Source organism: Thalassophryne amazonica, chromosome 4, assembly GCF_902500255.1.
Source record: "Thalassophryne amazonica chromosome 4, fThaAma1.1, whole genome shotgun sequence".
Classification (NCBI taxonomy): domain Eukaryota; kingdom Metazoa; phylum Chordata; class Actinopteri; order Batrachoidiformes; family Batrachoididae; genus Thalassophryne; species Thalassophryne amazonica.
In genome coordinates, this window is record NC_047106.1 from 136,009,730 (window position 1) to 136,022,005 (window position 12,276).

At 40.1% G+C, this 12,276-nt stretch overlaps 1 protein-coding gene across 2 annotated transcripts in view; it reads right to left on the reverse strand.

Moving 5' to 3' along the window:
• Positions 1 to 12,276, reverse strand: part of LOC117508808 (alpha-actinin-4) — a 162,847-nt gene that overhangs the window by 18,035 nt on the left and 132,536 nt on the right. For both annotated transcript variants that reach the window (XM_034168643.1, XM_034168642.1), the window contains exons 16-19: positions 11,653 to 11,835; positions 10,008 to 10,142; positions 9,698 to 9,877; positions 6,661 to 6,807 (exon numbers count right to left, since the gene is read on the reverse strand). In XM_034168643.1, coding sequence (XP_034024534.1) covers positions 6,661 to 6,807; positions 9,698 to 9,877; positions 10,008 to 10,142; positions 11,653 to 11,835 — 645 coding nt within the window. The remainder of the gene's footprint in view (positions 1 to 6,660; positions 6,808 to 9,697; positions 9,878 to 10,007; positions 10,143 to 11,652; positions 11,836 to 12,276) is intronic.

The window sequence follows — 12,276 nt, forward strand, 5'->3', positions numbered from 1 at the left end:
CGATCACTAATGATTAAATGCAGAGTGATGCATACGGAGCAAAAAGAGAAAGAAACAGTGCATCATGGGAACCCCCCCACAATCTACGTCTAAAGCAGCATAACCAAGGGATGGTTCAGGGTCACCCGATCCAGCCCTAACTATAAGCCTTAGCGAAAAGGAAAGTTTTAAGCCTAATCTTAAAAGTAGAGAGGGTATCTGTCTCCCTGATCTGAATTGGGAGCTGGTTCCACAGGAGAGGAGCCTGAAAGCTGAAGGCTCTGCCTCCCATTCTACTCTTACAAACCCTAGGAACTACAAGTAAGCCCGCAGTCTGAGAGCGAAGCGCTCTAATGGGGTAATATGGTACTACGAGGTCCCTAAGATAAGATGGGACCTGATTATTCAAAACCTTATAAGTAAGAAGAAGAATTTTAAATTCTATTCTAGAATTAACAGGAAGCCAATGAAGAGAGGCCAACACGGGTGAGATATGCTCTCTCCTGCTAGTCCCCGTCAGTACTCTAGCTGCAGCATTCTGAACCAACTGAAGGCTTTTTAGGGAACTTTTAGGACAACCTGATAATAATGAATTACAATAGTCCAGCCTAGAGGAAATAAATGCATGAATTAGTTTTTCACTCTGAGACAAGACCTTTCTGATTTTAGAGATATTGCGTAAATGCAAAAAGGCAGTCCTACATATTTGTTTAATATGCGCTTTGAATGACATCCTGATCAAAAATGACTCCAAGATTTCTCACAGTATTACTAGAGGTCAGGGTAATGCCATCCAGAGTAAGGATCTGGTTAGACACCATGTTTCTAAGATTTGTGGGGCCAAGTACAATAACTTCAGTTTTATCTGAGTTTAAAAGCAGGAAATTAGAGGTCATCCATGTCTTTATGTCTGTAAGACAATCCTGCAGTTTAGCTAATTGGTGTGTATCCTCTGGCTTCATGGATAGATAAAGCTGGGTATCATCTGCGTAACAATGAAAATTTAAGCAATACCGTCTAATAATACTGCCTAAGGGAAGCATGTATAAAGTGAATAAAATTGGTCCTAGCACAGAACCTTGTGGAACTCCATAATTAACTTTAGTCTGTGAAGAAGATTCCCCATTTACATGAACAAACTGTAATCTATTAGACAAATATGATTCAAACCACCGCAGCGCAGTGCCTTTAATACCTATGACATGCTCTAATCTCTGTAATAAAATTTTATGGTCAACAGTATCAAAAGCAGCACTGAGGTCCAACAGAACAAGCACAGAGATAAGTCCACTGTCCGAAGCCATAAGAAGATCATTTGTAACCTTCACTAATGCTGTTTCTGTACTATGATGAATTCTAAAACCTGACTGAAACTCTTCAAATAGACCATTCCTCTGCAGGTGATCAGTTAGCTGTTTTACAACTACCCTCTCAAGAATCTTTGAGAGAAAAGGAAGGTTGGAGATTGGCCTATAATTAGCTAAGATAGCTGCGTCAAGTGATGGCTTTTTAAGTAATGGTTTAATTACTGCCACCTTAAAGGCCTGTGGTACATAACTAACTAACAAAGCTAGATTGATCATATTTAAGATTGAAGCATTAAATAATGGTAGGACTTCCTTGAGCAGCCTGGCAGGAATGGGGTCCAATAAACATGCCGATGGTTTGGACGAAGCAACCAATGAAAATAACTCAGACAGAACAACCGGAGAGAAAGAGTCTAACCAAATACCGGCATCACTGAAAGCAGCCAAAGATAACGATACATCTTTGGGATGGTTATGAGTAATTTTTTCTCTAATAGTCAAAATTTTGTTAGCAAAATTCTTGCTGTTTTTACCCCATAACTCCATAACATTCAGTCATAGATAGTCCAAACTATACCTTTAAATTTTGACCCTGTGCCATTCTTCATTGACCCCTACCTGGCTGTCATATTTGATTTTCACGTGGCCAGCACTTTTTCTCAAACACTGATTTATGAAGAACCTTAATGCCAAATCTGGTGCTTGTATCACCATGTGAAGAATTGTTTCAGTTATCTGCTGCACTAAAAACACCCTGCAGACACACTCAAATTCTGATGTATTAATTTGTGAATAATCTTGCTATTAAACCACTAAACTGATAAAAGTGAAAACATAACTACTCTATATAGCATGTCAAACAATTCATCATAAAGAACCATTAATATCTAAAGACGTGAGAAAATATCAAATTTAACTCATTTCAATCTCATAACGCACTCAGTCTGTTAACTGCATTATTTGTGATGCACATTTGTAAGGAAAATCAGTGTTGTATCGATATTTTACGACATATCTCTTCTTTGCATTTCGAACATGAAACCTACATCAAAAACGTGGTTACAGGAGATGGTGCCAAGACTACACGGTCATAAAAATACCCTTGCAAAGGAAAAGTTTTCATGTTATATTGTAAATAAACATAACACATGCTGCTTGGACAAACACACACATGCGATGTGAAAATGAACATTATGTGGTGAGTGAGCACGGTGATGTGAGACAGTGAAACATGGTGACATCTTCCTCCAAGCTTTATAGAGGTAACTTACAGAGTTCACATAGAACTTTGAAAGGGGGGGGAAGACTATGAGACAACAATAAAATATAACCGTCCTATCAGAATACATGCAGGTCAGGCACATTTCTCAAAATAAACAAATGTGAATAAAGGAGGAGACATTTCCAGCAAGACTCTTTAATGCATCGCAGCATCACTGACTTTTCTGCATGGAACCCAGACTATACTGGGACTCATCTTCCCCAAATGTTCATGTGTGCTCCAAGCTTATTTTGGTACCCTCTTGTGGGGGTGCGCAAAGAACAATGACATGGTCAGCCAGCAGGAAACTGACGAGCGGAAACCTGATTGAAGCAAGGTCGCTCATGTGCAACCACCCCATGGCTGAAAGACTTTGTAGGAAGAAAACCAAGCTCCGCCTATTGAAAAAACTCAATAGGTGCAGATGTCTGTTTGGGGTCAGAATAGTTACAAATTTTTCTGCCTTCTGCTGTTGAAAACAAAGGCCCTGGAGTGCAGCAGACAAGAGAATATTTAGAGCACAATCCTGCAAATGGTGATAAAAGCATCAAATTCGGCAGAAATACTCCTCAGACAATCCTCTTTCAAAAAACCGATTGGCCACTTCAGTTGGCGTTCAGGTTGAGGTCAATTGAAGAATTACACAGGAGTCAAAATTAAAAGATGCTCCAATCATATTGAAACCTATGCCACATTATTTGCCTGATCATAAAGATTCCAAAAAGGTATCATTTGGATGGTCTGTAACTGAATTCCATGGAGTTATGGGATAAAAACAGCAAGAATGGTGACAAAGGTCAGTGTCGGTTTGTACAGGGGTCAAAAGTTAGAGTTGCTCCAATTTGGTAAAAAGTGATGCAAATTACTAGTTGAGTTAACAGTTTTAAAAAGGAATAGTTTGGGCCATGTAATCCTTACTTGTCACGTTACGGGGTAACATGTCACATGTCATAGAATCCATTGGACGCAGACCTTGTCTGACCTTTACTTTGGAGACCAAGCATTCAACACTGGCAAAACTATTCCATTTATTAATCCTGTTAGCTCAACCAATAATTTGCATCACTTTTTACTAAAATTGGAGCAACTTTAACTTTTGATCCCTATACAAAATGAAACTGACCTTTGTCACCATTCTTGTCGTTTTTATCCCGTAACTCCATAGAATTCTGTCACAGATAGTCCAAACTATACCTTTTTGGAATCTTTATGATCAGGCAAATAATGTGGAATATTTTTCAATATGATTGGAGCATCTTTTAATTTTGACCTCTGTGTAATTCTTCAATTGACCCCTACCTGACCACTGACTGAAAAGTGGCCAATTTTTTCAAAAGAGGAGTGTCTAAGGAGTATTTCTGCTGAATTTGATGCTTTTATCACCATCTGCATGATTGTTTCAGTTATCAGCTGCACTACTGGATCGTTTTTGACAATGCTGACAGGCCGCTTTAAGCCTCCCACGTGCTGAAACAGAAATTTTTAGTCATTTATGCATTAATGACATCTAAAATGCCAAAGCTGAACATACATGTATCTTATTTCAAGATTAAACAGTTTAAAGGTTTTCAGTTCAGTGTTTTCTGGATCTGTGAGCTCTGTGGCCATATCTTGACGTCGCCAGCCGAGCGGTCCTCCCTAAAAATCGCTCGCCCCGCCTTCACTGCGCATCTGTTGTTTCTGAGCATCAGCAGCGATTCGCCGATTATCACCTCATTTCTGCGTAAAACTGCACTTCAGTCATCATCTGTCTCAGCGAGAGATATGTGAAGCTTTTGTACAACAATCATTTCCACATAAATTCAGCATTATTTCATAATTAAAGACTGGGGAGCGATCAGAGCGCCACAGCAGCACATATGAGTCTGACGTACAGCTGTGGCAATTATGTGGCATAATTTCAGAGTGTCAATAGCGATTCACCGATTATTGCCTCGTTTCTGCTTACAACTGACTTTAGAATGATTTAAGAGGTTTAATTTGTCATCTGATGGTTAATAATCACATTATTCCCTTTGATCGCTTTTGGTGTAGAGAGTCACACTCAGAGTCAGTCTCAGACGCATGCGCAGTGAAGGCAGGGCGGACCGATTCTGAGAGGGGACTGTTCAGTCGGCGACACTGGGGTTTATATCTGTCAAGCATTCTTCCCTTCCTCAACAAACAATGTAAACTGCTGTTGGACCCCCAGGTTTAGTCTTTCTTTAACCACATAAACCCACCACTGTGTCTACAAAAATTCACCGTCCACGTGCCACCATAAAAATCACCTCATGCCCACCAGTGTTAATACTCACACGTTTGGCTCGTCCCTCACCCCCCGCTGAGGCCTACACATTCAGTCATGTTACACATGAATACATTAATGGACACAGTCCTCACATTATACATTACAAAAGTGTCTGACTAGTTTTGTTACTGCAGCTTCCCCTCCCTACTCACAGTCAGACAACTCGAGAGACTGTGAGTGCGCATGTGTGTGTATAAACAAGCAAACAATTTGGGAGCAATTGGGGCTGAGAGGTGACATTCGTTCCTATATGTTGGAGACATGCATTATTTTCGATGTGTTCATGTGCGTAATGTATCTACTATAAACTATGTACATTTTAGTAAATGTATAGAACATACGCGTACATGTAATTCAGTAAGGCTCTGTCAGGGCAAGTATCCAAAATGAATGCTGTAATGTTCTGACATTCAGAAATGGCAGCTTTGGCTTAAAGCATAATTACCTCCGCCAAGGAGGTTATGTTTTCGGTCGGGTTTGTTTGTTTGTCTGTCAGCAGGATAGCTCAAAAGTTTTGAACGGATTTTGATGAAATTTTGTGGAGTGGTTGGAAATGACAAGAGGAACAAGTGATTAAATGTTAGTGGTGATCCGGATCACGATCCTGATCCCGATGCTAACGCGTTAGCCTGTCTATGGCATTTTCAATGTTAAAAGTTAGCATTAAGCAGTTGCAGCTATCGTCACGTTCGGGTGCATTTGTTTTCAAATTGTAATATTTCTTAAATTTATTTTTACCTCCGCCAAGGAGGTTGGAAATGACAAGAGGAACAAGTGATTAAATTTTAGTGGTGATCCGGATCCCGATGCTAACGCGTTAGCATGTATATGGCATTTTCAATGTTAAAAGTTAGCATTAAGCAGTTGCAGCTGTCATCACGTTCGGGTGCATTTGTTTTGAAATTGTAATATATCTTACATTTATTTTTGTTTATATATTAATAATGTAATGATTATATACAATTTTAGAGAAACAGACAAAAAGAAATAGATCACTGTAGCAAGGAGGGAATCTCTTAAGGGTCAGTGACCCTATGGCCTTGTTTAGAGAAGTGTTTCATAAATGTTAAAAAATTAATATATTTGCAGTTTAGTTGAATAATAAATTGAATTTTGTCTCTTGTTTGTTTTTGTCTATAAGCACATGCAATATCAATATCAGTGCTCAGATGACAGTAGCTTCTGGGAAAGGTGCAAGTTGGGTGCAACTGTGATGCCAAGCGCTAAGGATACATGCTATCCAGTCACAGCAGATGAGACTTTTTTTTTTTTTTTACTACTGAGCAAACATCATTGTTAGACTTTTTTAGGTTCAATGATTCCACGGCGTGTAGACCCCATGGCCTTGGCGGAGGTTTGCACTCTCTGAGTGCTTCTAGTGTTGAATAAGTTTTTGTTAACCTTTACATTCTTTCTTACCAGTGTAGGTGAAACAAAAAAATATATTAATCCATTACATAAGAAAAAATTACAGAAACTATAAAACCTCCAGATACAGCTTGATAAATATGAGCTCTTGCCACTTAATTTTGTATGAATACAAAAATAATACATTTTATCTGTTGACTGGACAACTAAAGCAATTTGATGTCACTTTTCCAGCTCAGAAATTATGGGCGTTTTTACATTCTGTTCTGGCCTCTCAGCTCAAGCAACACATTCAATAATAAAAAATAATCATTAGTTGCAGTTATTTTGTTTCCATGTATATTTTAATGAGCTTCAACAAAAAAACAAAGCTCTCAAAGCTAAAAGCTCACAACCCAATCGCTGACTTCTGACATTAACATGGCAACATAACTACATTAGGCAGGACCCCTGACCTTGTCAAAGTGGTTGAAGGAGGTGCGGTATTCATGGAGCTGCTCCTGGCTGATCCCCTTAGCATCCCGTGTCAGGATCTGGTTCTCGATCTCATTGATTGTTCTGGCAGTGGTGGTTAGCAGCTGCTCCCAGCCCACGCGGAGGTGCTGCAGAGGAATAATTAAAAAAATAATTATAAAAAAACATTATGTTATGTCATGTCTGAGTTCTGAGAAGGCTTTTGGCAGCACAAGTCCATTAACGTGTATGCCGGTTGTTGAATCCCTGTGTTTTCCTGTCTCTGTATCCAAGTGCCCTTGAGCAATACACACAAACCCACACTGCTGCTGGCGTGACCATTGCATGGAAGCCACCAGGTATGTGTGTGGCAAAGAAGACAGGAATGAAGTACTACTACAGGTTAAGTTATGCTCCATTAACATAGCTAAACCGTCACTGCCCACAAATGTCAGTTCATCCTCTGCTCTGACACAGATGTTTAGCAAAACATCCACTAGGGGGCACTGTAAAGCCTCATGACTGTTTCTGACAACATCAAACATGGCCAAAGACTCATAATCAAGCTTTCAGCTAAATAGTCGGATTTTGGATGGAAAAAGAGACAGATCAGAGATCCTACTGGGAGATGTTAAACCGAAATGCTAAGCAGTCCCAGCTGGAGAAACATGCGGATGACAGCAGCTCGAGTGGATGGAAACTCGGACGCACCAACTCCTCTCACACCTGGACATTGTAGATCATTTTAGATATGCCTTGTCTACATTGCTTTGATGATACACTTAGCAATGTGTCAGGTAATAAATATTTATATTTAGTTACAAAATTATATATTTAATATTTGCATATTAAATAGCATTTTTATAATTCTATATTTTGTGTGCTTTTTGAACAGCTTTTGGGCTGGAAACAACCAGCTGTATCTGGCAACATGATTATTATGATCATGTCTGATCACTATGAACCAGAGCATGGATAAGTTTGTGAGAAATACATGAAAAAAAAAAAGGTAGATACATGCCACTTTCAATAATTCCACTATAAAAGTAACTTGTCACTATTTTGTTCAATAAGAAGTCATATTTTTTAATAAATTCAAATGTTTAAAATGAATTCCAGTGGAATTTGAAAGCAAAAGAGTTGTGTGTGTGCATGTGGAGGGGACTCGAAAATATTATCATCTACAAAAGGGGATCCTGCAGAAAGTTTGGGAACCACCTGCCTAGGGTTAGATCTCGGATGAACTTTGGCTACACTGGCCCCATGATTTCCGCTGGTATTGGTCTGTTTTGTCCTTAGCTGTAAGCTTCCAGAAAATCGACAAAAATAAACAAATGAGTGCAGAAAGAATTCATGCTTGTTTAATGCTGACCATAAATGGGTCTATGATCCAAAGCCACTGATCCTTTTGGCTCTGTAGAGCTGCAACCCACACAGACAGGATGAACTGTGGGATCCGACGTTTCACAACTTTTATTAAAATAATCTCTCAATGTAATTGAAAGACTCAGGGGACGTGAAGCTTCATTTTAACTCAAGTGGTTCTGAAGCATCTAATCGTGATCACCAAGATCATTTGTGCAGCTTTTAAAATTGCAGCCATAAAAAATATGGCAGGGCAGCACTTCTACAATGAACTTTGAACAGGAAAACTTCACAGACAGCAGATGTGCACAGTGTTACAGATTAACTTCACATTCATGACCCGTCATTAGCCAAACACCATGTCATCATAATCGTTTCCAAACAAAAACAGGTTCACCTTCAAGACAAAGATATCAGTCTTGAAAATTTACAACGCTGATGAGTTCATGCAGTAAAATTACATGTTTATTTAGAAACATTTAATCTCACACATTCACCAAGGTGTCCACCTGCCAGGTGGATCCTGTGCTTTGACTGGATTATTTTTAGGCTTGTACTAATCAAACTTACTCTCCAAAAATTACAAAATTGAAGGCATTTGCTGGTACTGATGCAATACCACATGTTTTTAAAATCCCATTTAAAGTGTGTGTGTGTGTGTGTGTGTGTGTGTGTGTGTGTGTGTGTGTGTGTGTGTGTGTGTGTGTGTGTGTGTGTGTGTGTGTGTGTGTGTGTGTGGAGTGCTGATTTAAGAACTGATAACATTTTGTACTATGTAGAGAGACATGGCACTGCAGCTACATAGTACTTCTGTGAATGCAGCCCTCCACCAGCATGAAATTTTTGACACGAACAAGTTGTAATTTGACAAAGTGCACGATTTGAAATATATATACATTTATATACATCTCATACAAACTGCATAATGTGTATTTGGATTGCTGGTGTTACACACAGATTAGCAAGGCTCAATCTGAAGTCATTTAGTGATTGTGAAACATATTGTGACTGCAATATGGTAAATGCATGGTCTTACAATTATGTTTAATTAGCTACCACAGGTTAATGAGCAAAACCCCTAGGAAGTGTATTTTAAGTTTTAAGTATAAAAAATGGGTGATAATTATGTGATGTTATAATTGGCACTTATTTATTTATTTTGAGAATTTTAAAAACAAAGTAGTGATCATGGACTACTGAGTATTGAGGTTTTTTTTTTTTTAAATAATCTGAGGTAAATTTACAGAATTTGGAGGTACTTCTGTCACATGTCACAGATGCACAAATCCAGCTGTCTTGCCTAAAGCATGTTTCGGGTCAGGTCTGGGACACATTGGCATAGGTATCATACTATGAAATTGCCTTGGGTACTGGACGGCAACCACCCGGGGAGACAACTGGTCAATGCCACCTGTCCAAAGTAACCATGCAGCTACCACAGCCAGCAGAAGAGTGGGCGTCCGCTTGGCCTCATTACTGGCATTATAATAATTTGTTAAAACATGTCAAAGCATTCTAATTACATTTCCCACACATGGCTCAGCCTTAGGTGCAAGTGTGTGTGTGTGTGTGTGTGTGTGTGTGTGTGTGTGTGTGTGTGTGTGTGTGTGTGTGTGTGTGTGTGTGTGTGTGTGTGTGTGTGTGTGTGTGTGTGTGTGTGTGTGTGTGTGTTACCTCCATTGTGTAGCTGGTGTATTTGTTGTCAAAGATGAGGGCCTCCTGGATGAGTTGATGGTCTCCCTCCAGCTGGTCAATGTTGGGTTTGTATTCTATTATGTTCTGCTCGTATTTCCTCAGGTTTGTAAGCTGGTCCTCCAGAGTGCCGTTCATTTCAATGGATATTCTGCTAATTTCCTGGGAACACACACACACACACACACACACACACACACAGTATCCAACTTATTTTACAAATGTCTAGTTCCAAAACCGTTTCAAAAACAAAACCAAATGCTTCCACATGAGTATTGGGAGTTCTGTGTACCTCCATTTTTGTCTGTATCCAGGGGCCGACTTTGTTAGCCTGAGTGGCAAACTTGCGTCTCAGATGGTCGTTCTGCTGCTGCTTGGTGAGCTCACCTTGCAGGGCCTGGTCACGCTGTGGCACCAGCTGCTGCGCCTACAAGAACACATGCAAATGACAGAATGATGCACAACAGTAATAAAGAAAAATAGAAGCAGCTGCCAGTGGTTCCCCTCAGCCTAAAAATTAAATTTACCACTTACACATATCTGAAAGTGGAAACAGTTAACACTTTATGGGGTGTAATTAACTACCACTGTTGAGTGTTGGGGTGTCTTAATAATCTGTGGTAAACCTAAAGCATTTTGGCATTTGTAATGAACTGCCAACGCCACAGACGAGCCACTGTTTGTGCAAACTGCACACATCCATAAAATGATCTGACGCAGTGACAGCATTGTCCTTCCTTAGAAATCAAAGCTGACATTGGAATATTACACTCTACTTTGCATTTGCATTGCTTCGCGTTGATCATTAGATGGTATGATGGTCAGTTTTTAGGTGCATGATTTTTTTTTTGTAATGATTGTGTCTGTAGCTAGATGGACATTTGTTCCCCGTGCACTAATTACATGTCAACATTCGAAGCAAAGTGCTAATTTCAACAAACTGGCTTAGCCTGCAGTAAGAACTGTTTGAATATGGTTTCTGCAAGAATTATATTGCACTTAGAAATTTAATAAGAAAAAGACGTACTGCAATCAGTATTGCAAACTTAGCGACTATTCACACTCCTGCTGCAACTTAAAAAAAAAATGACTAGTGAGAAGTCTAGTGACTTTTCCTGGTGTTACTGCAGACTTTTGGAGACATTTCTCCTCAATGAGCAGCAGGTGCTGCTGTGAGACTGAGCCCCTCCTCTGTCCCAGAGCACTCACAGGAGCCTGCACCCCTCCTCCGCTTGCACGGAAAAGGAGGCAGACAACCAGCCGCGAAGATTTCACTGGCCGAGAGCTCTTTGCACTGAGCGCTGATTGGCACACACAGATGCAAGACAGGTTGGTTCCCGCCTCCAGAACAAAACTTGCAAAAAATCTAAATGTCCACGTCCAGGTGCTTTCAGTGATTTTCGGTATTACTGAGATTCTGACTGGGTGAAAGTTCGCTGTTGTAGAAAAAGTAACCAATGACATTGCGTGTTTTAGCTTGCAGTTTCCATGCATGAGGAAAGGTGTAACTCGCACGGATGCCCCCCCCCCCCCCCCCCCCCCAAATGTTTCTCAACAGATATATGCTGATCTCAAAAATGGCCCAGAAATCCAGAAAGTCATAAACCCGTGAGGAAATCTCATCACTGTTTGTTGCAGAATATTTACATGCAAGAATTTGGCCACTTTAAACTCAATTCATGCTTTTTGGCTTCAGACCATGTAACAGAGTACTCTTGTTGTCTGAACTGTTTTTTCTACTTGTCCAGAACAATTGTGCAAGTGTCAATATTAATTGAAATGAAAACAAGAAGCATAAGAAGAAGGAATAAAGAAAAAAGACTAAGCTGTTGTACATTCACAAACAGTACCCACAGAGGCAACTAGATAGAATTTAACGGAGAGAAAAAGAAAAGGAAACTTGTGTTCATTTGCAGAATGCAGAGGCTGCAGTGTACCTGGTCCCATCTGCGGTCTATGCTATCTGGTGTGATGGCTGTATACGGATTGAGTCCACTCAGCTTGATACCATTTGCACTGGCAATCTTTTGCACCTCAGCATGGATGGCCTGAATCGCCTCACGCTCCTTATTGGCATCTGGCAAGGTAGACTTGAACTGCTCGTGGGCTGTGATCAGGCCCTGCAGGTGAACAAGGGCAGTTTTACCCCCAACTGGCAATAATTTCAAGACAAAAACATCTGGTGTGCTCTCACACCTGTTTTGTTGAACCTTATTTTGTTTACTGCTATACGAGGGCTGTCAATAAAGTAACGGTCCTTTTTATTTTTTTCAAAAACTATATGGATTTCATTCATATGTTTTTACGTCAGACATGCTTGAACCCTCGTGCGCATGCGTGAGTTTTTCCACGCCTGTCGGTGACGTCATTCGCCTGTGAGCACTCCTCGTGGGAGGAGTCGTCCAGCCCCTCGTCGGAATTCTTTTGTCTGAGAAGTTGCTGAGAGACTGGCGCGTTGTTTGATCAAAATTTTTTCTAAACCTGTGAACACATCTAAGTGGACACGGTTCGAAAAATTAAGCTGGTTTTCAGTGAAAATTTTAACGGCTGATGAGAGATTT